This window comes from Otolemur garnettii, unplaced genomic scaffold (assembly GCF_000181295.1).
Source record: "Otolemur garnettii isolate 467f Iridium unplaced genomic scaffold, OtoGar3 scaffold00100, whole genome shotgun sequence".
NCBI classification, from domain to species: Eukaryota; Metazoa; Chordata; class Mammalia; order Primates; family Galagidae; genus Otolemur; species Otolemur garnettii.
In genome coordinates this window covers 6,296,900-6,322,333 of record NW_003852495.1, presented here as the reverse complement: position 1 = coordinate 6,322,333, position 25,434 = coordinate 6,296,900, and the positions used below count along the sequence as shown (strand labels likewise).

Genomic DNA, 25,434 nt, shown 5'->3' with positions numbered 1-25,434 from the left:
ATTACTGGTTCACAAAAAGATACACAGATATTGAAAATAAACCACTTAAAATGTTTATAGCAATTTGAAGGAGTTTTCATCTGATGAATCTAATAATAAAAACTTGGAGCTCTTATTTTCAGTGATTTTTTTGTCATTTGTCTAGTAATATTTTTTTTGTGTGTTTTATAGGCTAGCTGCTATCCTAGAAAATACCAGGTTATATGTAGTATGGTATTTTAAACTGCTGGATATTATTACACTTACAAGCAACATCATATATAGGATTTACTATGACTTAAAAGTTTCTTACGAAAAAAGTCCCATCACTTACTGAATTCCTATGGTTCCTACCTTGTGAGTTTTCTGATGGACAATGAGGTTAGACTTACAACTGAAGAACTTCCCACATTCTTTACATTCATAAGGTTTCTCTCCTGTGTGAGTTTTCTGATGGCGAATGAGATTTGATTTCCTACTAAAGGCCTTCCCACACTGAGGACATCCATTGGATTTTTCTCCTGTATGTATTCTGTGATGAACAGTGAGGATTGCCTTCTGGCGGAAGGACTTCCCACATTCATTACAAATATAGGGTTTTTCCCCTGTATGAATTCTCTGATGAAGAGTAAGGGTTGTTTTTTGGCAGAAAGACTTTCCACATTCATTACAAATATAGGGTTTCTCTCCTGTGTGAGTTCTCTGATGTACAGTCAGGGTTGTCTTCTGGATAAATGCCTTTCCACACTCATTACACTGATAGGGTTTCTCTCCTGTGTGAGTTCTCTGGTGATCAATGAGGTATGACTTCTTTCTAAAGGCACTTCCACATTGAGTACATTCATAAGCTTTCTCCCCTGTATGTGTTTTGTGATGTCTAGTGAGGGTTGCCTTCTGGCGGAAGGACTTCCCACAATCAATACAAATATAGGGTTTCCCCTCTATATGTGTTTTTTCATGAAGAGTGAGGGCTGTCTTCTGACGGAAGGCCTTTCCACATTGATTACAAACATAAGGTTTCTCACCCGTATGGATTCGCTGATGTTCTATAAGGTATGACTTCCTTCTAAAGCGATTCCCACAGTAAGGACATTGAAAGGGTTTCTCTTCGATTTGAGATCGCTGATGCATAATACAAATAGACTTTCTACAGAGGAATTTCCCATATTTGTTGTAAGAAGAAGGCTTCTTTTCCATAAGACTGGGTGGATGGATGTTGAGATTTGACTTTTCTATGAAGGCAATTCCATCTTTATTGTATTCAAAGGTTCTTTCTCCTCTGTGACCCCTAGTTTGTGTAAATAACATTCCTTTCATAAGGAAGGATTTCTCACATTCATTATGCTCAAATGATTGTTCAGGAGTTTGAACCTTCTGATGCTGAATAAGTTCCTGTTTACCACTGAGATCTTTTTCTGTTTGTTTATGGAGATTCACTTTAGGATAAATTTTTTCATGCTTAGTAGTGAGGAGTGATTTCTCCCATCCATTACTCACTCCAAACTTTTCTCTCAAGGGGCTTATATTTGTAATGACTAATTCTGAAATATTTTTCAAAACCTTTCCCTCAGGTTTATATTCACATAGTGTTTTTGAAATAATATGGTTCTTGCCTAAAGTAAGTGTTTTACCATAAATATTACTTTTCTCCTTAATTAGTCTTTTGTGGTTGATGAACACAACTGATCTAGAAAGCCTGTCTTGGTAGTCTTTGAACTTCACTAAAAGACTTTCAGCTTTCCCATCTTCTTCTAGAAAAGAACACAATTAATACTGTTAAGTTCTCACATAAATGCTGTATATTAGTGTATATAGGAACAAACTGTGGTGGGATTACCTTCTACTGTGATCTATTAAAAGGCCAGGATAGGGCAGCACCCATAGCTCAGGACGTCAGCCACATACACTGAGGCTGGCAATACTGATAACTGCAACAACAACAAAAAAAATAACTGGGCATTGTGGTGGGTGCCTGTAGTCCCAGCTACTTGGGAGGCTGAGGCAAGAGAATCACTTAAGCCCAAGACTTTGATGTTGCTGTGAGCTGTGGTGCCATGGCACTCTACCAAGGGTGACAGCTTGAAACTCTGTCTCAAAAAAAAAAAGGCCATGATAAATTATCTATTGCTAAGGGAAATGCACAAACATAAAAGGTACAAAGATAAAATTTTTATTTTTATTTTTTTTTCTTAGAGACAGTGTTTCACTTTGTCATCCTTGGTAGAGTGCTGTGGCATCACACAGCTCACAGCAACCTCCAACTCCTGGGCGTAGGCAATTCTCTTGCCTCAGCCTCCCAAGTAGCTAGGACTATAGGCACCCACCACAATGCCTAGCTATTTTTTTTGTTGTTGCAGTTCAGCTGGGGCCAGGTTTGAACCTGCCACCCTTGGTATATGGGGCCAGTGCCCTACTCACTGAGCCACAGGCACTGCCCAATAAATCTTGCTACACTGTTAAAATGAAGAAAAATTGGCATGAAGAAAGAATACTTATATCTCTGACATGTTGTAAATATAAGCTGCACTGAGTAAGTACAAACACAAGAATAAGCCCCAAAAAAGAATGATCAACTTAGGATTGTTCTTAGAATGGGAAGATTCAAAGATAATGAAGTGCGCTTAGTAAGGATACTAATATGTCGAGGCAAATTACTTCGGAAGAGATGGACTACCAATTTATCCTCTCCTCCTAAGTATTGTAAAAACGCTTACGTTTCTTTCTTCTTCACTTCAGTTTAGGCCATCCATGACAAAAGAACTTTCTCAAGCTCATTTCCTAGTGTTTATAGAAACACTAGTCTATAGTCAGGCCAGAGTTTTTCCAAACTATTTTTATCTCACAGCACACTTGAACTTAACAGTTAAACATGCCTGGCACACTTAAATTATGTTGATCAAAAACAAGAGTAAAAAAAAAAAGAATATGTTTACTACACTTTGAACTTCTTTGAAAATAATGTAATCAATGATCTTTATTTTATTTATTATTTTTTTTGAGACAGAGTCTCACTTTTTTGCCCTCGGTAGAATGTTGTAGTGTCATAGCTCACAACAACCTCCAACTCTTGGGCTCAAGTGATTCTCTTGCCTCAGCCTCCTGAGGAGCTGGGACTATAGTGACCTGCCAAAATGCTTGGCTATTTTTTTTTTTTTTAAGAGACAGAGTCTCACTTTATCACCCTCAGTAGAGTGCCATGGCGTCACACAGCTCACAGCAACCTCCAAGTCCTGGGCTTAGGCAATTCTCTTGCCTCAGTCTCCCGAGTAGCTGGGACTACAGGCACCCGCCACAATGCCCGGCCATTTTTCTGTTGCAGTTTGGCTGGGGCCATGTTTGAACCCGCCACCTTCAGTATATGGGGCTGGCGCCCTACTCACTAAGCCATTGGCGCTGCCCATGCCTGGCTATTTTTTAGAGACTGGGTCTCACACTTGCTCAGGCTGGTCTGGAACTTGTGAACTCAGGCAATCCACCCAGCTCAGCCTCCAGGAGTTCTAGGATTAATGCCTGAGCCACTGTGCCTAGCTTGGTAATCAATGATCTTTAAAAGTTTTCACAGCACACCAGGTGAAAATCATTGGCCTAAGCCCTAACTGTCTATATAACTGTGATTTATTTTCTTTTGAAAGCAGGAAATTAGGAAAACGTACTCCCATTAGGAACTATAAAATAAACAAGAGACAAAGAATATCTGTAACATGAATATAATTACTGTTGTATTCTGATGGCTACTACCATCAATTTATTCTTCCAGAGATAGTTAACAAGGAAATTCTCCTGACTACTTTTCCTTTCTTTCAATATCTTGAATTACTTTTTTCATTTTTAAGTTCAAATTTTTTTTTGAGACAGAGTCTTAAGCTGTCACCCTGGGTAGAGTACAATAGCGTCACAGCTCACAGCAACCTTGAACTCTTGGGCTTAAGTGATTCTCTTGCCTCCCAATTAGCTGGGATTACAGGCCAGCTATTTTGTTGTTGTTGTTGCAGTTGTCACGGCTGCAGGTATGAACCAGCCAGCCTCAGTGTACGTGGTGCCCTACCCACTAAGCTATGGCACAGTCCATAAGTTCAAGTTTTCCTCCCAATGCAATAACATACCTTAACTCTGCACCCCTCTTTAATATATGTGTAGTGTACTAATTTACCTTAACTATCATTTTTCTACAAATCCTTAACTGTATCTTATTGTTGTTGCCTTACTACTACTCATATTTAGTAGGGCAATTTTAAAGATCCATTCATCTTATGTATAATTTTTTATTTTATTCATAATAGCCTCATATTGGAAATAGCCCAAATATCCATCAAAAATTAAACATGTAACACTGTATTTATATAATAGAATACTATCTCAGCAATGAAAATGAAAAAAAAACAACCTACTAATACACAGTGACAAAAGGGAAAAATTTCAAACATTTTGCAGAGTGTAAGCTTTATGCAAAAGAGAACATATTATACAATTCCATTTATGTGCAGTTCTGGAACACATAAAACTTATTTCTGTATTTGTGGAGAGGGGGCCATGAGGCAGCCGGGCTCCCACAGCCTGGGGAACATTCCGCGAATGAACCCCCAACTGCTTTTCATTTCCCAAAACAACCATATTCCTTTTCAAGGTCCCTCTGCCGAAAGTCAAATACCTCTTTCTTTGTGTAGTTAATTTTTAAGAACTATGCAGAAATCCTGTGATCTTTCCCCTTTTTATTTCTTATCATATGTCAATGAAGTTGAGTAGAAACCATTAACAGGATGATTTGTCTTTATTAAAGTTATTTACATTTTTCAGTTGTACTATAAGACCAAAGATATGTCTTTTGTCAATGCTACTTCCCCGTAGATAGCCCTGTCCAGATACTATAAAATAAAGCTGATTTTGAGCTTTGGTGCTGGCTGCAGCCATCAGCTCAGTCAGACCTCCTGATTCCGTCTTTCACCTCTTGTGTCTTTTCTTGTGCTATATTTTCTTCACTCCCCACCACTTCCACTCTGGTTTGTTTCCCTTCCCCATGCAGGCTGGCAACATGTATTGGTAAGTGAAGTTACACTGTTTTCCTAAGAACCTCAAACACTTCCTGATACATGCTACTATTCAATTTTTCCTAAAGCCTTCAGGTAGTATTTCTACCGTTCAGTGTCTAGTTTGTGTGAAATTGGAGTATAATTATGGTCTGGATCATCCATTTCAAGAAATCTTCTAACAACCTGGCATTTTAACATGAGTATTCTATATAAAATGCTCAATTTCAAAATATTTCTTTTCCAACTAAAACTTATAATCTTAGAGGTCAATATTTTATTGACTATATTATTTGAAACCTTCTGAGTATATTAATACAGTGTCATCTGAGGTGAGGGGATGTGATCTTGGCAGATATACCTAAAAAGAACTTACCAGTGAATCATTTCTGAAAAGGATAAGAAAGCAGTTTTCTTTGCATGGCACCACAAACAATCTATAAGACAACTACTGAATACCTAGTGGCTCCTAGCCTCTCTGTTACAAGCTACAATAGGAAAAGTAAAAGAAAGGTCCTTAGTTTGGGGGAATTATTAACCAAATAGAGAAAGAAGCTTCAAATAAACCAATGTTAGATTAGGTATCAAATTATTAGATCATATCAGAGGTTGTAACTGTTCACATATTACAGACATAAGTAAATGGGAATGAAGAAAAAAGAAATAGACATTGTCTACCATATAGTAAAGGAATATTTTATGGAGGAAATGAAAGTTGATCTTTTACTTGAAGGATATACAGTATTGTGTGTTAAATAATTTAACTTTGCCCAAAGAGAGGTTTAACCTTTTACTCTGGCTTTGGGGAGGTAATATTTAAGCCCTTGAAACACCATGGCCAATAGGAGCTTACTTGTTTACCTAGGAACCTTTAGACAGCCAGATAGTAACATTGGAATTTAGGATAGAGGCTTTGGGTCATGCAATATCAGAATGACCTCCTAAGAGTCTGGAAACTGACATAAGCCACATGGTTGGTCAGTCATGCCTATCTGATGAAGCTCCAATAAAAACTCTGGACATTGAAGCTTGGTTGAACATTCCTACTTGGCAATACATTTGTCTGTATGTACTATCACACATTGTTGCCAGGGATGCTGTCCAAGACTCCACAGAGATAGAACGACTAGAAGCTGTCTGTATGTTTGGTACTTTCCAGAACTCTATCCTATGTCCTTCTTCCCTTGGCTGATTTAAATCTTTCCCTGGAACAAACTGTGAGTATAACAGCTTTTGGTGAGTTCTGTGAGTCTTTTCAGAAAATTATTGAACCTTTATTCTTTACTAATTTTTTTCTTTTTAACTTTGAATTTAATTTGCTTTTCTTTTTCTAATTACTCAAGGTAATAGCTTAGATCCCTGATCTAAGATTTGTTTTTAGTGATTGATTTTTTTTCCTACTAATTTTTCTCCTCTATTAATGGGTTATGTTTTCTACTTTTTCATATATCTAACAACTTTTGATTGGATGTCAGATATTATCAATTTAATATTGTATAGTTTAAGATATGATTGTATTTTCATAAAGTTTTTTTTCTGGCATTCTGTGTTATAGAGTTTTATAACATAGAGTTATAGCAGTAGGACCTCCCTTTCAGAATTTGCTATTCAAGTGCAAGAATGGTACTGACAGTCTCCAATTAGCATCTTCAGGATGCTCCTCAGACTTTGAACCAAACCAGGTTCTTCCCAGAAATTCCACATCCAATGATTGAATACTAAGAGGTACCAGGAACTGACCATTTTTACCCATGAAAGACTTCTCTAATGGACGATCTTTGCTTCAGACTGTCCTGTTAGGTTGATTAGAACTTTGTTAGATCTGCATTATGGTCTGAGGCTCTCCCTGCCAAGTCCTGTTTAACTCTCCCTTTCCTGCCATAGATGTCAGGTCTGTATCATGGTTGCCCAGCTTTCTATGTCTAGTCTTACTTTCTTCTCCTTTTATCTTTCATAGATGTTACCTCTAAGCAACCCATTATACACTTAACTCCATTTCAGCATCTTTACCTGGAGAATCCAATAGACATACAACAGTTATCTGAAGATTGGTTTAAACCTTTTTATGCTTTTGTTTAAATTCTTTTACAGTCTTTAATCTATGGCTAATCTAGCTTCATTTATTAAGTGTAGCATTTTTAGAGTGTCTCCACCTAAAGTCCTGTGTATTAACAAGTTCTCTCCATTCTGACTGGAAGTAAAACGGTTCCTGCTGGAGAAAGCTATGGGAATTGTCTATCTTACAGGACCATGGCAATTTAATTTTCCTTAGAACATGTCTTTACCCAGTCTCAGTTCATCTACTTAAGAGGAATCATTTTTAAATTTGGGGTACTCTTTCTCTGCAGGTAACCCCCCTTCATAGGAATTTTGTCCTATAAATTCTAGCCACCACAACCTCCCAAAACTTCAATGTCAGTTTCTCAAGACAGTAAAATTGCCAGGTTCTCTTCTGGTCTTCTCTCTCTTCAGGGCAGTCTGGAAGCTGCCCTCAGTTAAAAGCATGGAAAAAAGCAGGGGCACATTCAATTTGTTTCTATTATCTCAAGAATCCAGGCCTGTGTTTCCTGCTGATGAATATGTGAATATAATTTTGTTAAGATTTTTAGCTTTCTATACAAGTATAATTTCAAACTCCATTATTTTAGACTCTATTACGTCTTCAGGGCTAGAAGCAAAAGTCTTGATTTACTAATAGAAAGCATGCCATGATGGCTTAGTGACAATTTTTATCAAATATCTAAGGGAAGAATAATACCAATCTTATATAACTTTCATAAGAAAAGAGATGAAGAGGAAGCACCCCCAGTTTGTTTGGAATGGGTCATACAACTCTGATATACAAAAAAGGACATACAAGAAGACTACAAAGCAATATTCCTTGTTAAATCATGCATAAAATTTTACCAAAATATTATCAAGACTATCTCAGCAACCTATGAGAAGGAAAATGCATCTTGTCTAAGTGCGGTTCATTCTTAGAGTCCCAGGTTAGTTTAAAATTCAAATAAATGGGGCAGGCATGGTAGCTCACACCTATAATCCTAGCACTCTGGGAGAACTGCCTGAGTATAGCTCAGGAGTTCAAGACCAGCCTGAGCAAGAGCAAGACACTGTCTCAAAAAAAAAAAAAAGCCAGGCATTGGGGTGGGTGCCTGTAGTCTCAGCTACTCAGGAGGTTAAGGCAGGAGGATCACCTGAGCTCAAGAGTTTGAGGTTGCTGTGAGCTATGATGCCACAGCACTCTGCCAAGGGTGACAAAGTGAGACTGACTCAAAAAAACAAAAAATAAAAAATAAATAGGTAAAATTCAAATAAATCAATGTAATACAGCACAGTAACATATTAAAGAAGAAAAACAATATGTTCAACTCAGCAGATACAGAGAAAGTGTTTGTTAAAATCAATACCTAGTCACAATTTAGTCAGAAAACATAAAGACGAGAGAACATCCAGATGAGAAACCTACAGTCAGTATTAGGCATAAGAATAAAATGTTAAATATGTTCCTTCTAGATTTAGTGAACTGTTAAGAATGTTTGCACTCACTACTTCTATTCAACACTGTATGGAAGGTCCTAGCTAGTATAATAGGGTAAGAAAAAAATTCATGGCTCGGCACCTATGGCCCAAGTGGCTAAGGTGCCAGCCACATATACCTAAGGTGGCAGGTTCGAATCCAGCCCGGCCTGCCAAAACAACAATGATGGCTGCAACCAAAAAATAGCCAGGCATTGTAGCGGTGGCCTGTGGTCCTAGCTACTTGGGAGGCTGAAGCAGGAGACTCGCTTGAGCCCAGGAGTTGGAGGTTGCTGTGAGCTGTGATGCCACAGCACTCTACCCAGGGGGATAGCTTGAGGCTCTGTCTCAAAAGGAAAAAATTCATATAATAAAGTTTATAAAGGTAGAAGTGAAATATAGATGTGAAATGTCTTTATTTCAAGAGGGCATTTTTTTTTTGCAGTTTTTGGCTGGGGCTGGGTTTGAACCCACCACCTCCGGCATATGGGGCCAGTGCCTCACTCCTTTGAGCCACAAGCGCCCCTTGAGGGCATGTTTTATATGTAGAAAATTTGTCTAAAGAAATTTACTAAAGAACAACAACACAATAAAACCCAATACAAGCAGTAGATTATGCAAAATCAATACATTAAAACCAGTTGTGGTTATGCCACATATATATTAGTATCAAACTAGAAAAAGGAATTTTAAAGATCCTACTTTTTACAGTGACATAAAAAATATTAAAGGCTTAGTAATAAACTTAACAATGTGTAAGACCTCTATACTATACTAAAACAATAAAATACTGCTTACAGGATTTAGAGAAGCTAACTAAAATGGAAAGAATAGTATGGTCGTGAATCAGAAGACTCAATATTGTTAAGACATCAGTTTTCACCGAGAAGAAACTCAGCATACTAATTTATTTATTTATGTTTTGAGACAGAGTCTCACTTTGTCACCCTGGGTAGATTGCCGTGGCATGATAGCTCACACCAATCTCAAAGTCTTGGGCTAAAGCAATCCTCCTGCCTCAGCCTCCCAAGTAACTGAGACTACAGACACCCGCCATGATGCCTGGCTGTTTTTTAAAGACAGGGGTCTCTGGCTCAGAGCCTGAAGCTCCAGTGGTTAGGGCACTGGCTATATGCAATGGGGTTGGTGGGTTCGAACCTGGCCAGGGCCTGCTAAATAACAATGACAACAATAACAAAACAAACAAACAAAAATATCCAGCCGTTGTGGCAGGTAACTGTAGTCCCAGCTACTGGGAGGCTGAGGCAAGAGAATCACTTAAGCCCAACAGTTTTGAGGTTGCCGTGAGCTAATGCCACAGCACTCTTACCTAGGCGGCATCACAGTGATGTCTTAAAAAAAAAAGATGGGGTCTAGTTCTTGCTCATGCTGATCTCAAACTCTTTAGCTCAGGTGATCCATCTGTCTCAGGCTCCCAAAGTGTTAGGATTACAGGTGTGAGCCACCACACTTGGCCTAGCATGCTTATTTAAAGATATCAAGAAGTTGACACTAAATGACCTACAATAGTCGAAACAATTTTTAAAAAGAATAAAATTAGAGGACTTATACTAATTGACTTCAAGAGTTATTTTAAATTTAAAATAATCAAACACCAGATGGTATTGGCAATATGATTTAAAATATTTCAAAGGAAAGAACAATGTCCAAAAATAGACTGACATAAGTATGATCAATTTTCTATGTCATCATCACAGCAATTCATTCACAGATGGTAATGGAACAAACTGATATCCATATAGAAGAAAAGAGACCCTTGAGCCCAACCTTGCATCATAAATAAAGCTTAATATCAGGTGGACCACAGAACTAAACATAAAAGCAGAATACACACAACATTCTTAGAAGAAAATACAGGGAACTATCATCACAACCTATAAGAGAAAACTATTTGTTTGAGAGGTCAAGTAACTAATTATAAAAGAAAAAAATGGTAGCCCTGGCATGGTGGCTCATGCCTGTAATCCTAGCACTTTGGGAGGCTCAGGTATGAGGATCACTTAAGGTCAGAAGTTTAAGACCAGCCTGAACAACATACCAAGACCCTGTCTCTACAAAAAATAGAAAAATTTGCAGCATGTGGTGGTGTGTACCTGTAGCACAAGTTATTCAGAAGGCTGAGATGAGAGGACCACTTGAGCCCAAGAGTTTGAGATTGTGGTGAGCTATAATCAGATCACTGCTCTCATGCCTAAGCAACAAAGTAAAGCCTGTTTCTAAAAAGAAAAAAAATGATAAACTGGACTTCATCAAAATTAAGAACTTGTGCTCATCAAAGGCAGCATTACAGGCAAGCTATAGAGTAGGGGGAATTGTCGTGATATATACATGGTACCAAATATTTCTATCCAGAACATGTAGAGAATGCCTACTATGCAAAGAAAAATATATACTATCCAAATAAAAAAATGGGTAAAACACTTGAATAGATATCTTGGATGTAAAAAGCATTAGAAAAAGCTTTTAATATCATTAGCCATGACAGAAATATAAACTAAAATTGCAACTATACACTACCAGAATGGATCAAAATGAAAATGCTGATAACATCAAATGTAGAAAAGAATGTGGGGAAATCATTATTTTCACACAGTGGTAATGAAAATCTAAAATGGTTTAGTAACTTAAAAACTGGCAGTTTCTAAAAATGTGAAACATACATGTAACTTATGAATCAACAATATCACTGACTTTTTACAGCAGCTTTATTCATAATGGCCCTAAATTAGAAACACTCCAAATGTCTTTCAATAGGAGATACATAAATAAACTGGTATATTCATATTACTGACTATTATTTCACAATTAAAATAACTACTCATCCATGCAAAAACAAGCACAAGTGTCTCAGAGATTGAGTGAAAGAAAGCAGACATGACAAAGGTCTAAGATAGGGAATGCTAATCTATACTGATGGACATCCCAACTGTGCCTGTCCTGATGGGAAGTAGTGACTTGGGAGGAGACCAGATGGACCTTCATAGGTTAATGGAAATGTCCTTTATCTTGACCGGGGGGTGGGATACAAGGGTTTATACTTAAGTCAGAACTCAAAGTACTTTACACTTAAGATCTCTATGTATATTATACCTACAAAACATGAAACAGATTCATGATAAAGTTATAGCAGCAACTATTTCTACAAATATTTCTATAAACAGCAACTATTTCTATTTCTATAAAGGAAATGACTTATATGGGGAGTAATGTTCAAACCTAAACCTTCAGATTTTAGAGGCATGAAAGTCAACCATATATAGGCAATTCACAGATCTAAAACCTTTAAAAATAGATCCGTAATAGGATTTAAAAAAAAAAAAAATGAAGTGTAGGTGAAGATGTACAGAAATTGGAATGTTGTGTACTGATGTAGTACAGCTGCTACAGAAAACAGTATGGTGATTCCTCAAGAATTAAACATAACATTACAATATGATCCAGCAATTCTCCTGAGTATCACAAAAGAACTAAAAGTAAGAACTCAAAGTAATATTTGTATACCTATGTTCATAGCAGCATTTTTTTTTTTTTTTGAGACAGAGTCTCAAGCTGTCACCCTGGGTAGAGTGCTGTGGCTTCATAGCTCACAGCAACCTCCAACTCGGGCTCAAGCAATCCTCTTGCCTCAGTTTTTCTATTTTTAGTAAAGATGGGGTTTTGCTTTTGGTCAGGCTGGTTTTAAACTCATGAGCTCAAGCAATCCACCCACCTCAGCCTCCCAGAGTGCTAGGATTACAGGTATGAGCCACTTCACCCAGTTCATAGCAGCATTATTTACAATAGCCAGAAGATGGAAGCAACTCAAGTGTCTATCACACACACACACACACAGAGGAATATTATTCAGCCTTAAAAATGAAGGAAATTCTGATACATGCTACAGCATGGATGAACCTTGAGGACATGATGCTAATTGAAACAAGCCATTTACAAAAGAAAAGCTACTATATGATTCCACTTCCAAGATGTACTTGGAATAGTCAAATTCAAAGAGACAGAAAGGAGAATAGTGGTTGCCAGGGGCTAGGGAGTGGGTTAAAGCTAAATTATTGTTTAAGGGGTATAGAGTTTCAGTTCTATAAGGTGAGTGCTGAAGGTGGGTAGTGGTGATGGTTGATGCCACTGAAACATATGCTTAAAAATGTTAAAGATGGGCTCGGCACCTGTGGCTCAAGAGGCTAAGGCACCAGCCACATACACCTAAGGTGGCGGGTTCGAATCCCCAGGCCAGGCCCCCCAAAAAACAATGATAGCTGCAACCAAAACAATGGCCAGGCATTGTGGCGGGTGCCTGTAGTCCCAGCTACTTGGGAGGCTGAAGCAGGAGACTTGCTTGAGCCCAGGAGTGGAGGTTGCTGTGAGCTGTGATGCCACGGCACTCTACCCAGGGGGATAGCTTGAGGCTCTGTCTCAAAAAAAAAAAAAGTTAAAGATGGAAAATTTAATAATATGGGTATTTCACCACAATTTAAAAAAACAGAGCCCTTGGGTGGCACCTGTGGCTCAAAGGAGTAGGGTGCCAGCCCCATATACCGGAGGTGGCCGGTTCAGGCCTGGCCCCAGCCAAAAACTGCAAAAATAAACCCAGAGCCCTAAAAACATTCAAAGCATCAACTACCCAAGATTTAATAACCATTGGATTTTGTTTGTATAGACTTACCTAGGTAGCTCTGACCTGGAAAAATTCTCTCTGTCCATAGCTCTTCTCCTTGTTCCAACCTGCGGATCATATCAGGCTTAGTCATATGAAACCCTGATAATGAAAAATGAGACTTGGTGTAAACAGTTTGGACTTTAAAACTATTGAAGTAAGAGAAAGACACAGCTACAAGGTAGCAAATGAGCTACCTTTCTTGCATTATGCAAGAAAGGATATAATCATATTTTTTGCTAACTTTTTTTTTTAAAGCCTACACCACCTGGTATTCCCAGGCAGTCTCCCATCCAATACTAACCAGGCCTGACCCTGCTTAGCTTCCAAGATCAGACAAGATCTGGTGCATTCAGGGTGGTATGGCCAAAGACTTTTGCTAACATTTTGGATCAAAAGATTCATCACCTCTGACCCCTGGAAAGAGCTACATGACGATGAAAGACTCAAGAAGTGTTCCTTACCCACAGAGACGAAGTGGCAATAGTTTTCCAACATCACATCCCTGTAGAGGGCCTTCTGAGCAGGGTCCAGTTGCTGCCATTCCTCCTGGGTGAAGTCCACAGTCACATCCTTGAATGACACTGATCCCTGTAAGGGCACACTCTAATTCATCCTGAAGTGATCGGAAATGGGTGAGAACTAGATATTGGAGACCTAGTTCTGACAGTGTTTGATGATCAGACTAGTTTTCTTATTTTGTGTTCAATACTGCACAAAAATCTCTCTGAAAATACATTCATCTGTATTTACTTATTATCTAAACATACTGAGATCATACTATTTGTCCTGAATGGAACTGGTTACCTAATCTTGGCTCATGAGAAGTTATAGGCTAAGAGAGAGGCATACATGTAAATACATGTACTCAATAGGTATTACAGATGCAATAACAGAAATACGTGCAAAGGGAAAGTGTCACAAAGCAAAGGAAATTTTCATTTTTTACTCGGAGGCTTCACTGAGGACATAAAAGTTTTTTACTCACAATGAATTTGTTTTGTAGGATTACAGGGGATCAGCTTTTAAAAATTCATGGGGAGAAAAAAGCCAATTAGTAAATTAAGGAAATGGCAAAAGGCACAGTATGTTAGGAAATAGTCTTTGAGCTCTAAGAAAGAAAAGGCACATGGAGGTAGGCAGTGGACATATAGATAATACTAGATGTTTCCCCTACATAGCAATGGTCTTAAAAATGTACTGAGCACATTTCCAACATTGTAGTTATTTATAAATCATGGCACAATTTATAATGGCAACCCACAATGTTACAGCTTACTGCTCTTTAATGTAAACTGTTAGTGTTTTCTTCACTCCCAATATATTGTCTTATACATTCCACTGTGATGCATGCCCCAGTTTGGGTCTACTGTTTTTAGGAATATAAAGAACAGAGGAACCAAGTCAACACATTGATGATGTGATAAAATTTGTACTTGAAAGGCAGTATTCTTGGACACTGGAAAAGGCTTAAGGGATATTAGGTGGGAATGACAAGTAACCATAGTTGAAGATGCCTCCTAGGTTAAGCTAGTGTTAATGGGCTGACAGAGGACAGCTGGTTCCTACATGTTGTGTTGTAAAAGAATTGATCATAAATTGGTTATAGAGTAGAAAAAAGAGAGACAAAGCTCTTGGGTTATCTGTATAGGCAAGCACGTCGCTGCTGAGACTAGAAAATGGAAATGGGAAACAGAAGAAAGTATAGGCTGGACCACAAGAGGTAATGACGTAAACCTTGGAAATGTACATGAAGTGTCTGTGGAACATATAGATGGTGATAGCTATGGGAAGTTGAGTACATGGTTCTGACATTCTGGACTCAGTCTAGAATGGTGAGAGGTATTTGAGAATCAGATAAGTGTAGCATTCAGACTGAATGTGTGACTAGAGGAAAAGAAACTATGAAGAAAAGAGAACCAGTTAGCATGTGGAGAAAACCAATATTTTAGAAGCTGGTAAATGAAGAGGAATTTTCTGAAACAAAGATATGAAAACATGACAAAGAACCATTTGACTCCAAAGTAGAATATTTCTTTCTTTTTTATTTTTATTTTTTGAGACAGAGTCTTACTCTGTCACCCTGGTAGAGTGCTGTGGCATCACAGCTCACAGCAACCTCAAACTCTTGGGATTAAGGGATTCTCTTGCCTCAGCCTCCCAAGTAACTGGGACTACAGGCGCTCGCCACAACACCTAGCTATTTTTTTGTTGCAGTTGTCATTGTTGTTTAGCAGGCCTGGGCTGGGCTCAAACCCGCCAGCCTTGGTGTATGTGGCTGGCGCCGTAACCATTGTGCTAAGGGCACCAATCCCAAAGTATAATGTTTCAAAAGTAGACTAGCATATACATTTATTCTCCTGCACCCACATATAAAAAATTAGAAGAAACTAAAAAGATGCAAATAAATCTATAATAGCATTCGAATACTGGAAATGTTTTTATTTGTAGGCCACAATTTATAGGAACTGCCCGCAGACATGGGTAAAATAGGGAGACCAGAGAGGAGGAACACAAACCTTCAGTTTTCTGTACAAGCTTACAATCAAATCTCTATCCTAAAAGCATCGCAAAGCAGGACATCTTTCCACAAACTAATAATTTAATCTACCAGTTCTACTTCCCAGTGTATCACTGTAAAACCTAGGTTAGTGGAGATGATCCAGGTTTTTCATTGTTTTTATTGTTTTGTTTTGGTTTTTTTTTTTTGAGACAAAGTCTCACTATGTGCCATGGTGTCACAGCTCACAGCAACCTCAAACTCTTGGGCTTAAGCCATTCTCTTGCCTCAGCCTCCTTAGTAGCTGGGAGTATAGGCACCCACCACAATGCCTGGCTATTTTTTGTTGCAGTTGTCGTTGTTTAGCTGATCTGGGCCAGTTTTGAACCCACCAGCCTTGGTGTATGTGGCTGGCACCGTGACCACTGTACTACAGCTGCCAAGCCAGATCAAGGTTTTTCTATGTCTGCTCCTTGACTACTCGAAAACTTAGATCTTAAATCAGGGTCAAGACCAAGTAGATTCATTCAAGTAATCTATAATATTCCCATTTAAACTAAGATAATACCATTCTGTTTCAGCAGTACATCGGGAGAAGACTGAGAAAGATGATAATGAACAATACACCCAATCAATGTGTGACCACTGGCTACAGCTAGAAGGTGTACTTGGAAAAGACTTAAGTTTATCTGGTAGGAATGGAGAAATTGTTAACAGCACTGAGAATAGGGTGAGTCATATGAAATACTTGGAATGCAAAATTTAGGAAGGCACACCCCGAGAGTATTCCATAAATATTGTACCCTATGCCACTTGCTTGCTTTATCCTAATCTGGGCCCTGACTAAAGAACATTTTCATGGAAGAAAATGCCAATATCCAGGAAGTTTAAGGATAGGGAAGCAAATGTCCATATACCCTGAAGAAAGTTATTTCAGAAGGAGAGGAAACATCATCTCACCTGAGGCATGGCTTTGAGATTTGTAAATGATGAACTTTCTCTTTTGAGCTCTTCTTTTGGAAAAAGGAAGAGTCCTGGGAAGGCAAATATAGAGGATACATTCTTGACTTAGATCTCCCAGTATAACTCAATTAACGCTGCATTAATAATGTTCACTGACTCAGCACTTGCTTAGTCTGAATATCATTCAGAAATCTAGGATGGAGTTTAGTGGGAAAATGGACAAATCTTGCTCTCTCACAAACAGAAACCTGGGCCAGTTTTGAACTAGTCTCATGGTGAAGGAGAAAGGATTCTGAGAAAACTTTGTGGCTTAAAGAGAGGTAATATTGTGTTTTTCCCTCTGCATCTCTTACTTTCCATCTACCACTGAGCAGAGTATTACTGAGTATTTCCAAATTGTTCTTTGTGGAATTTATGCCAATTTAAACTGTAGTCAGCAATGTACAATATCTTCCCCTCCCCTAATGAGTACATTTGACAACTTTTAAATCTTTCCTCATCAGGTCTATATCATAGTTGAGAATAACCTTCTTTTAATATGTTTAAATACATTCTTTATTTTTTTTCTGCAATGAGATCTCTTTATAGTACAATATGTATTTTTCTCTTAGGTTTTTATTTCCTAGTTAGTTGACATTATCTATTCTGTTTTTTTAACTTAGGAAAGCCTTTGACCAGTTAAAAATACTTTGCCTATAGTTTCTCATATGACTATTAAAGTATCTTTGCCTTGTGAAAATTCTTCCCATGTATGTTTTGTGGTTTAGCAATACCATATATTGTATAATCCATATTTCCTCAATTGATGTGAAATGCCATCTTTATCAAATTTAAAATATATAATCTTTATCATTTCCCTATATTCTTGAGAATATCTGTCTAGACTTTCTTTTTTTTTTTTTTTTTTGGAGACGGAGCCTCAAGCTATCCCCCTGGGTAGAGTGCCATGGCATCGCGCTCACAGCAACCTCCAACTCCTGGGCTCAAGCGAGTCTCCTGCCTCTGCCTCCCAAGTAGCTGGGACCACAGGCGCCCGCCACAACGCCTGGCCATTTTTTGGTTGCAGCCGTCATTGTTGTTCAGCGGGTCCGGGCTGGGGAATCGAACCCGCCACCTTAGGTGTACGTGGCTGGCGCCTTAGCCGCTTGAGCCACAGGCGCCGAGCCTGTCTAGACTTTCTATTGAATATCTCTACTTCATCTCTTTGTTGATTCACCTGTATCACACTACTTAAAAAGCATAGTTATTGAAATTAAGAAGTATTAATTTGCTAATAATTTAAGTATTAACTATTAGATAATATCTTTTAGTAGTACAGGTATGGAAATAGAAAAGATACTGATCAGGTACTCTGTAGGCTTCCAGGCAGAAAGAATAATATATTGCTAAATGATATCTGAAGTATTGACCACTGCAGTGAATATTTTAGATAGCAAAATAACAGTTTTTATTTACTACAATGAGACTAGCCTTGTGATTACCAGTGTATAAAATACTATTTATTATCTTAGAATGCCTGAAGAAGCTTTTTTTTTTTTTTTGCTTTTGAGATGAGTGTATGTTGCCCTGGGTAGAGTGCTATGGCATCACAGCTCACAGCAACCTCAAACTCTTGGGCTTAAGCAATTCTCTCGCCTCAGCCTCCCAAGTAGCCGGTATTACAGGCACCTGCCACAATGCATGGCTGTTTTTTCTGTTCTTGTAGTTGTCATTGTTGTTTGGCAGGCCGGGGCCAGTTGGAACCTGCCAGTCCTGGTGTATTTGGCCTGTGCCCTAGCCACTGATCTACGGTGCCGAACCACCTGCAAAAGCTGGTTGATTTGACCATGCTGTTGATTTCATCCAAGAGCAGAAAACCTCACTTACATATAAGTGTTGAAAGTGGTAGTTATGGGTAAAAAGTGTTTGTTTTTCTTGCATGCCCCCCATGGAATGACATTCATTCCTATACAATAGTTTTAGTTAATATGGTGTTTCCTCACAATGAATTTACCATCTAGAAATTATGAAAATCTTACCTCTTCCTTTGTAATATTTACACTTCTACTTTATTTGCTAAATTGCTACTTAGTTACAATTTTGGAGGTAAGCTTACTGGCTTACTAGTCAGATAATCAAATCTTACATAACCAAGTAGCTGTAGTCAAACTTCCTCAACCATTCCATATTTAGGTAACCATAATCACAAAACCATCACAAATAACAGTAGATTACAAACACGGGCATTGTCATAGTCACATCCTCCAGAAAACCAGCAATTCATAGGCCATTGTCATTCACAACCTGTCAGACAGCAAATTACACAATTCCAGGCAAATTCACAATCATATTCACAAATCATTTTCTTTTTTTTGAGACAGAGCCTCAAGCTGTCCGCCTGGCTAGAGTGCTATGGCATCACAGCTCACAGCAACCTCCAACTCCTGGGCTGAAGCAAGTCTCTTGCCTCTGCCTCCCAAGTATCTGGGACCACAGGCGCCCACCACAACGCCCGGCTTTTTGGTTGCAGCCATCATTGTTGTTTGGTGGGCCCAGGCTGGATTGGAACCCGCCACCTTAGGTGTATGTGGCTGGCGCTTTAGCCACTTGAGCCACAGGCGCCGAGCCCACAAATCATTTTCAATTCACAGTCACATAGTCTCAAATACGACTCGCACCTAATCTAACAGATACACGCAAAAGGAAACTCACGCAGCAACATGACTCCATGCACTTTACACACATAATGGGCCCCAACATCTCAGAGTAACATGCACCTAAAATGCAGCAGGTTGCACAGGAGACCACTCCCATTCGGCGCGTGCGTACACACACACACACACACACACACACACACACGCAGCGCCTGCTAGGCAAGGGATCCCGTTTCCTCCAGGTCAAAACAGGCAAAATACTCCCTTGCAGAGCTTGCTCCAAGTAACACTCCGGGTCAACCTCAAGGTCACGCCCACGGACCACACCCGAGGCCCTGGCCGTACAGATAGGAGTGTCTGGATACCGCGGTCCCTGGTCCCTCCTCAAGATTACCAGGCTCAGCTCGTACTCCCAGTTTCCTCCCTGGCCTCCCAACCCGGTTCTGCTTCTTTAGTCGACTCTCTGGGGAACGGATCTCCCAGTCCCCTCTTCGGTCTCCTCAGAGCCCCCAGGACCCACCAAGCCTCAAACCCTGCCAAGGATCGCTTGTCTGCGCCTGCGCACACGCTTGTGCGCTTGAGCTCCCAAGAGTCTCCGGGGCGGCCGGTTAGGTGCTGCGCGGTCCTGTTGGATCTATTCCGGCTCCCACTGCATTTCATCCAGGACCCCACGCCTCTAACGAACTTCTACCTTTGGTTCATTTTCCGCTAACCTCGTGGTTGTCACCTGCTGGGAGGGTGATTGTGACTGTTTGTGCGACTGTGTCTGCGGCAGAATGGGGTGTGGTTGTGAGAGTGTGCGCGGGGGAGAGACCCTGACTGTGGGACCGAGTGGGGGCGGGGCCTTTCGTGACACAGTGGTTAGCGGTCAAGGTGAGGTGTTTTATATTGTGATCCAGAGATCCTGGGACAGCGCTGTTGTGACTGACTGGACACTGGAATCAGAATTAACCCAGTGAGGCTTTTGTTTTATTCTTCAGAAAGCAGTTTCATTTTTACAGTTCGGGTGCTGAGGAATGCGGTCAAGATCCCAGTGTGGCCGGATACGTGCCTGTGGAACACCCCAAGGCCTCCTTAAGTTCATAGCTCTGTTTACAGGAAACTACTTTTTTTTTGGAGACAGAGCCTCAAGCTGTCCCTCTGGGTAGAGTGCCGTGGCATCACAGCTCACAGCAACCTCCAACTCCTGGGCTTAAGCGAGTCTCCTGCCTCCGCCTCCCAGTAGCTGGGGCCACAGGTGCCCACCACAACGCCTGGCTATTTTTTGGTTGCAGCCATCATTGTTGTTTGGCGGGCCCGGACTGGGTTCGAACCCACCACCTTAGGTGTATGTGGCTGGCGCCTTAGCCACTTGAGCCACAGGCGCCGAGCCTACAGGAAACTACTTTGAACACAGAAACAGATTCCAGCTGCAGACTTCAGTGAACCTGATTTTTATGATACAGGGAAGCATCAACAATACTCCATTCTTTCTCATACTCCCGGCTGAGTATGTTTTAAATGTAGTGATGGAAGCTTGTGAGTGGTGAAGAACGTGTTCCTATTTACACTGTCTGGGCTCCAAGAAGGCCAGGTACATGTTATGATTCTCTTTTCTTTCCATGTTTTTCTATTTTCCAAGAGAAGAGGCCTGAGAGGAGAAAAGCATTACAGCTGCACCTTGAAGTCAAGCTAGAGGTCATTTTGAATTTTGTGTTATGAAATGCATTGTTGTTCAGAATATGGATATAATTTCATCTGAAATGCCCTGCCCAATAGTGACTTATGTATTTACCTGGTCTCTAGTCCTTCTCTTCCCAGTTAATAACGGTGTCATGAGGTTAGAGCTCCTTCTTTCAGTACCTCATCAGATGCCTTTCCTAGAGTTAGTTTTCATAAAACCACTTGCCAGCTCTGCACCAGCCACATACACCAAAGGTGGCTGGTTGGAACCTGGCCTGGGCCATTAACTATACTGTCGAGATACTATAAAATAAAGCTGATTTTGTGTTTTGGTGCTGGCTGCAGTATCAGCTGACCCCATCTTTCGTCACTTGTTCTCTTGTGTCTTCTTTTATGTTTTATTTTCCTCAATTCCCACCACTACCACTCTGGTTTGTTCTCCTTCTTTGCACAGGCTTGCAAAAGTTGTCTGCTTTGGAAGACTTTAGGAGTTAGAATATTATTGTGAGTATGTACAGAGAAAGCTGTTGAGAAAGGCAGGAATTTTTTTCTGAGGGAATCCATTAGGAGTGTGGTCCCCAACCCTGGTGGTCTGTTGGAACCAGGCTGAACAGCAGGAAGTGAGCTGCAGGCAAGAGAGGCTTCATTTGTATTTAAACCGTTCCCCAGCTCCCTTCACTACCTGAACTCCCAGGTGGCATTAGATTTCTCACAGGAACAGAAACCCTACTTTATACTGCGGCATGTGAGGGAGACAGGTTGCAAGCTCCTTAGGAGAATCTAATGCAGGCAGTGCCTGTGGCTTAGTGGGTAGGGCACTGGCCCTATATACCGAGGGTGGCAGGTTCAAACCTGGCCCCGGCCAAAGTGCAACAGGGAAATGGCCTGGAGTACTCAGGAGGCAGGAGAATCATCTAAGCCCAGGAGTTGGAGGTTGCTGTGAGCTGTTTGATGCCACAGCACTCTACTGAGGGCGTCAGTAAAGTAAAACTCTGTCTCTACACACAAAAAAAAATAAAATAGAATAAAAAGAGAGAGAGAGAGTATCTAATGCCAGATGATCTGAGGTGGAGAAATAATAGGCTTGAATCATCCTGAAACCACCCATCCCTACCCCCTCATTCTCACTGTCATGGAAAAATTGTCTTCTGTGAAACCGTTCCCTGGTGCCAAAAAGGTTGGGGACCACTGCATTGGGAGATTTATGTAGTACCAGCCAGTTCTTGTATGAGGTTTGACAGCATTCAATTTTTTTTTTTTTTGGTTGTGGTTGTCATTGTTGTTTGGCAGGCCCTGGCCAGATTCGATCCTGCCAGCTCTGGTGTACATGGCTGGCACCCTCGCGGCTGAGCTACAGGCACTGAGCCCAGCATTCAATTTTTTTTTTTCAAGTCACACTGTTGTATAGACTACATGAGACAGTACAGTATAATGGTCTGAGTCTAAAGCAGAGATTAGCAAACTGTGGCTCTGTGGACCCAATCCAGTTTGTAGCTCATTTTTGTAAGACCTGTGAAGTAAGACTGGTTTTAACATTTTTCAGTAGTTGGCAACAAATCAAAAGGAGAATAATATTTCATTACATTATTCATGAACATTACATGAAATTCAAATTTCAGTGTCCATAAAGTTCTGAATTATCAATAAAAAATTGTATGTAGAAATTTGTTCTCTTGTTATATAAATTGGTATATAATATCCTTGATTTTGTCTCTTAGCTCCCAAAGCCTAAAATATTTACTATATTGCTCTTTACACAAAAGTTCACCAACCCCTAATCTAGAGTATCTGAATTTAAATCTACATTTTCCCACTCACAATGTATGGACGAAGTATACTCAATATCTTTTTATTATATAGTTTGCTTAATAACAGTATCAATTTCAAAGTGTTTTTATGAGGATTAGAAGAGTTAATATTAACAGCACTACAATGGCTGACAGTAATAAGCACTCTTATTTATTATTTTATTATTATTTTTGAGACAGAGTCTCACTCACTATGTTGCCCTCAGTAGAATGCCATGGTGTCACAGCTCACAGCAACCTCAAACTCCTGGGCTTAAGCGATTCTCTTGCCTCAGCCTTCCAAGCAGCTGGGAGTACCAGCGCCCACCACAACCCAGCTATTTTTTGGTTGTCGTTGTTTGGGAGGCCTGGGCTAGGTTTGAACCTGCCCACTCCAGTGTATGTGCCTGGTGCTCTAGCCATTGAACTACAGCCACCAAGCCTATTTGTTTATTTTTAATAATAAATTTATTATTGCCCAGGCTAGAGTGCTATGGCATCAGCTTAGCTCATAGCAACCTCAAACTCCTGGATTCAAGCAATCATTTTGCCTCAGCCTCCCAAGGAACTGGGACTATAGATATGTGCCACTGTGCCTGACCAATTTTTCAATTTTTAGTAGAAACGGGGTTCTCTCCCACAGGCCACAGGCTTTAGTGAGTTGCTGATTCTCTCTACTTTAACAGTCATATTTTAGATCATGTGAATATTACTTTATCTTGAAAAGTCCTAAGTAACAAAGATCTAAGAAGCTGTCCCCAGTTCCAGTGAGAGATGATACCAAACAGCCAAGGTCCTTCTGTTGGTTTCTCAATTCTTTCGCTAATATTTAGCATCTCCTATATGTTCCACCTTCTTTAAGAGTTATAAAATGGGCTCGGCGCCTATAGCTCAACAGGCTAAGGCGCCAGCCATGTACACCTAAGGTGGCGGGTTTGAATCCCCAGCCCGGACCCGCCAAACAACAATGATGGCTGTAACCAAAAAAATGGCCGGGCGTTGCGGCGGGCGCCTGTGGTCCCAGCTACTTGGGAGGCGGAGGCAGGAGACTCGCTTAAGCCCAGGAGTTGGAGGTTGCTGTGAGCTGTAATGCCACGGCACTCTACCCAGGGGGACAGCTTGAGGCTCTGTCTCAAAAAAAAAAAAAAAAAGAGTTATAAAATGAAATCCCTTGAGGAAGATGTATTTGACCATTTAAAGGGGGGGGGTGATTAAAAGAAGTGGATCTCATTTGACTATTCATGAAACAACTTGAATTCTTTTGAGTTTTGGAGGAAAAGATTGCCTTCAGTGTTGCCATCTCATAATTCCATAGATAACCAACGTCACAAACCACTTGCTCCAGTAACATACCAGGTCAAACAAACATCACTCACAACTAATCATTCTAAAGGTTTGTCAGTTTCTTGGCAAGTTAAACATAAACTTACCAATTATTTAGCAACTTTTTTTTTTTTTAGGCATTTACCCATGAGATATAAAAACATGCCAAGTTTGTTCACAATATATAAAATCTGGAAACATACCAAATGCTCATCAACAAGAAAAGACATTGGCTTGGTGCCCGTAGCTCAGTGGTTAGGGCACCGGCCTCATACACCAAGGCTGGCAGGTTTGACCCCAACTCGGGCCTGCTAAAACAACGATGACAACTACAACAAAAAACTAGCTGGGCGTGTGGCAGGCGCCTGTAGTCTCAGCTACTTGGTAGGCTGAGGCAAAAGAACCGTTTAAGCCCAAGAGTTTGAGGTTGCTGTGAGTTTGCGGATGCTGTGAGTTGTCATGCTACAGCTCTCTATTGAGGGTGACACAATGAGACTCTGTTCTCAAAAAAAAAAAAAAAAGACATTGCACAACAATGCTATTTAGAAATAAGAAAAACTATACAACTGAAAAACCTCAAAGATGTTGGGATAAGCTAAAAATTAACGGAATTCTTGAACTGACAAGCTACAGTCACAGAAATAGGAACTAAGGCTGTTTATGTTTTGAAACTGGAAAAGGACAACAGAGAACTTCCTGGCAGCGATGGCATAAAACGCTCACCCAGGTGAGCAGACACTGAACCTTTGCTACGTGCGAGATGCCGCTCTGCGTTCTAGGGCTTTCTCCTAAAACAAAACTGACAAAAACACAAAAACCGGTCCCGTCCCTAGGTTCACAACCACGGGCCACACCCCGGGGGTACTGCACTTCCAGGCCAGAGTCCAGCAAAACTTCGCCCTACCCAGGCTTACAGTTCTCCGCTAGACACTCTCTGGACATAACGCCGGTACCCGCTTCAGACATTCTGAGTCCGGCTTCCCTCGGCTCCCCAGCCTGCTCCGCTCCGCAGTTCCCTTTTCCCTCTGCGTCCAGAGAGGCTGATGCTTTTCTGGGGGCGGAGTGGGACGTAGGCTGCGGGTTCCCTTCTCTGACAGCCGCCGCCTGGCTTCCGTTTCCCTCTTCTGCCTTTCCCCGCCGGAGTTCCTCGTTGCTTCCTGCATCTGGGGTTTCGGTTACTTCCTCGACTTCTCTTGGTTCCCAGAGGACCATTCCCTGCCTCCCTCCGCGCACCGGAGACCTGCCAGTGTCACCCTTCTCCAGGGGCAAGCGGTCTACGTGCCCGGGACGCCCAGCGGTCTCTGGGGCCTGGCGCGGTCTTTGTGGTCTCGGGGCTGGGCTTGAACTTCGGAATTTTACTATGTTTCCCACA

General features: G+C 40.5%; 1 protein-coding gene and 1 pseudogene across 1 annotated transcript; both read right to left on the bottom strand.

Annotated features, from left to right (window-relative positions):
- Positions 1-309: 309 nt before the first annotated feature.
- Positions 310-25,225, bottom strand: ZNF382 (zinc finger protein 382). The gene is made up of 4 exons (XM_023516897.1): positions 25,016-25,225; positions 13,659-13,800; positions 13,204-13,296; positions 310-1,730 (listed from the first exon to the last, which is right to left on the bottom strand). Exons 1-4 carry the CDS (start codon positions 25,223-25,225, stop codon positions 310-312), a joined length of 1,866 nt encoding a protein of 621 aa, XP_023372665.1.
- Positions 13,451-13,568, bottom strand: LOC111727332 (annotated as a pseudogene).
- Positions 25,226-25,434: the final 209 nt, after the last annotated feature.

Coding starts and splice junctions, on each gene's coding strand:
- ZNF382 (XM_023516897.1), bottom strand. CDS start 25,225: ATGCAGGAAGCAACGAGGAACTCCGGCGGGGAAAGGCAGAAGAGGGAA. Junction 13,801..25,015: donor ACTCAGAATGTCTGAAGCGG/GTACCGGCGTTA, acceptor AGGATGAATTAG/AGTGTGCCCTTACAGGGATC. Junction 13,297..13,658: donor TTGCCACTTCGTCTCTGTGG/GTAAGGAACACT, acceptor TTTCATTATCAG/GGTTTCATATGACTAAGCCT.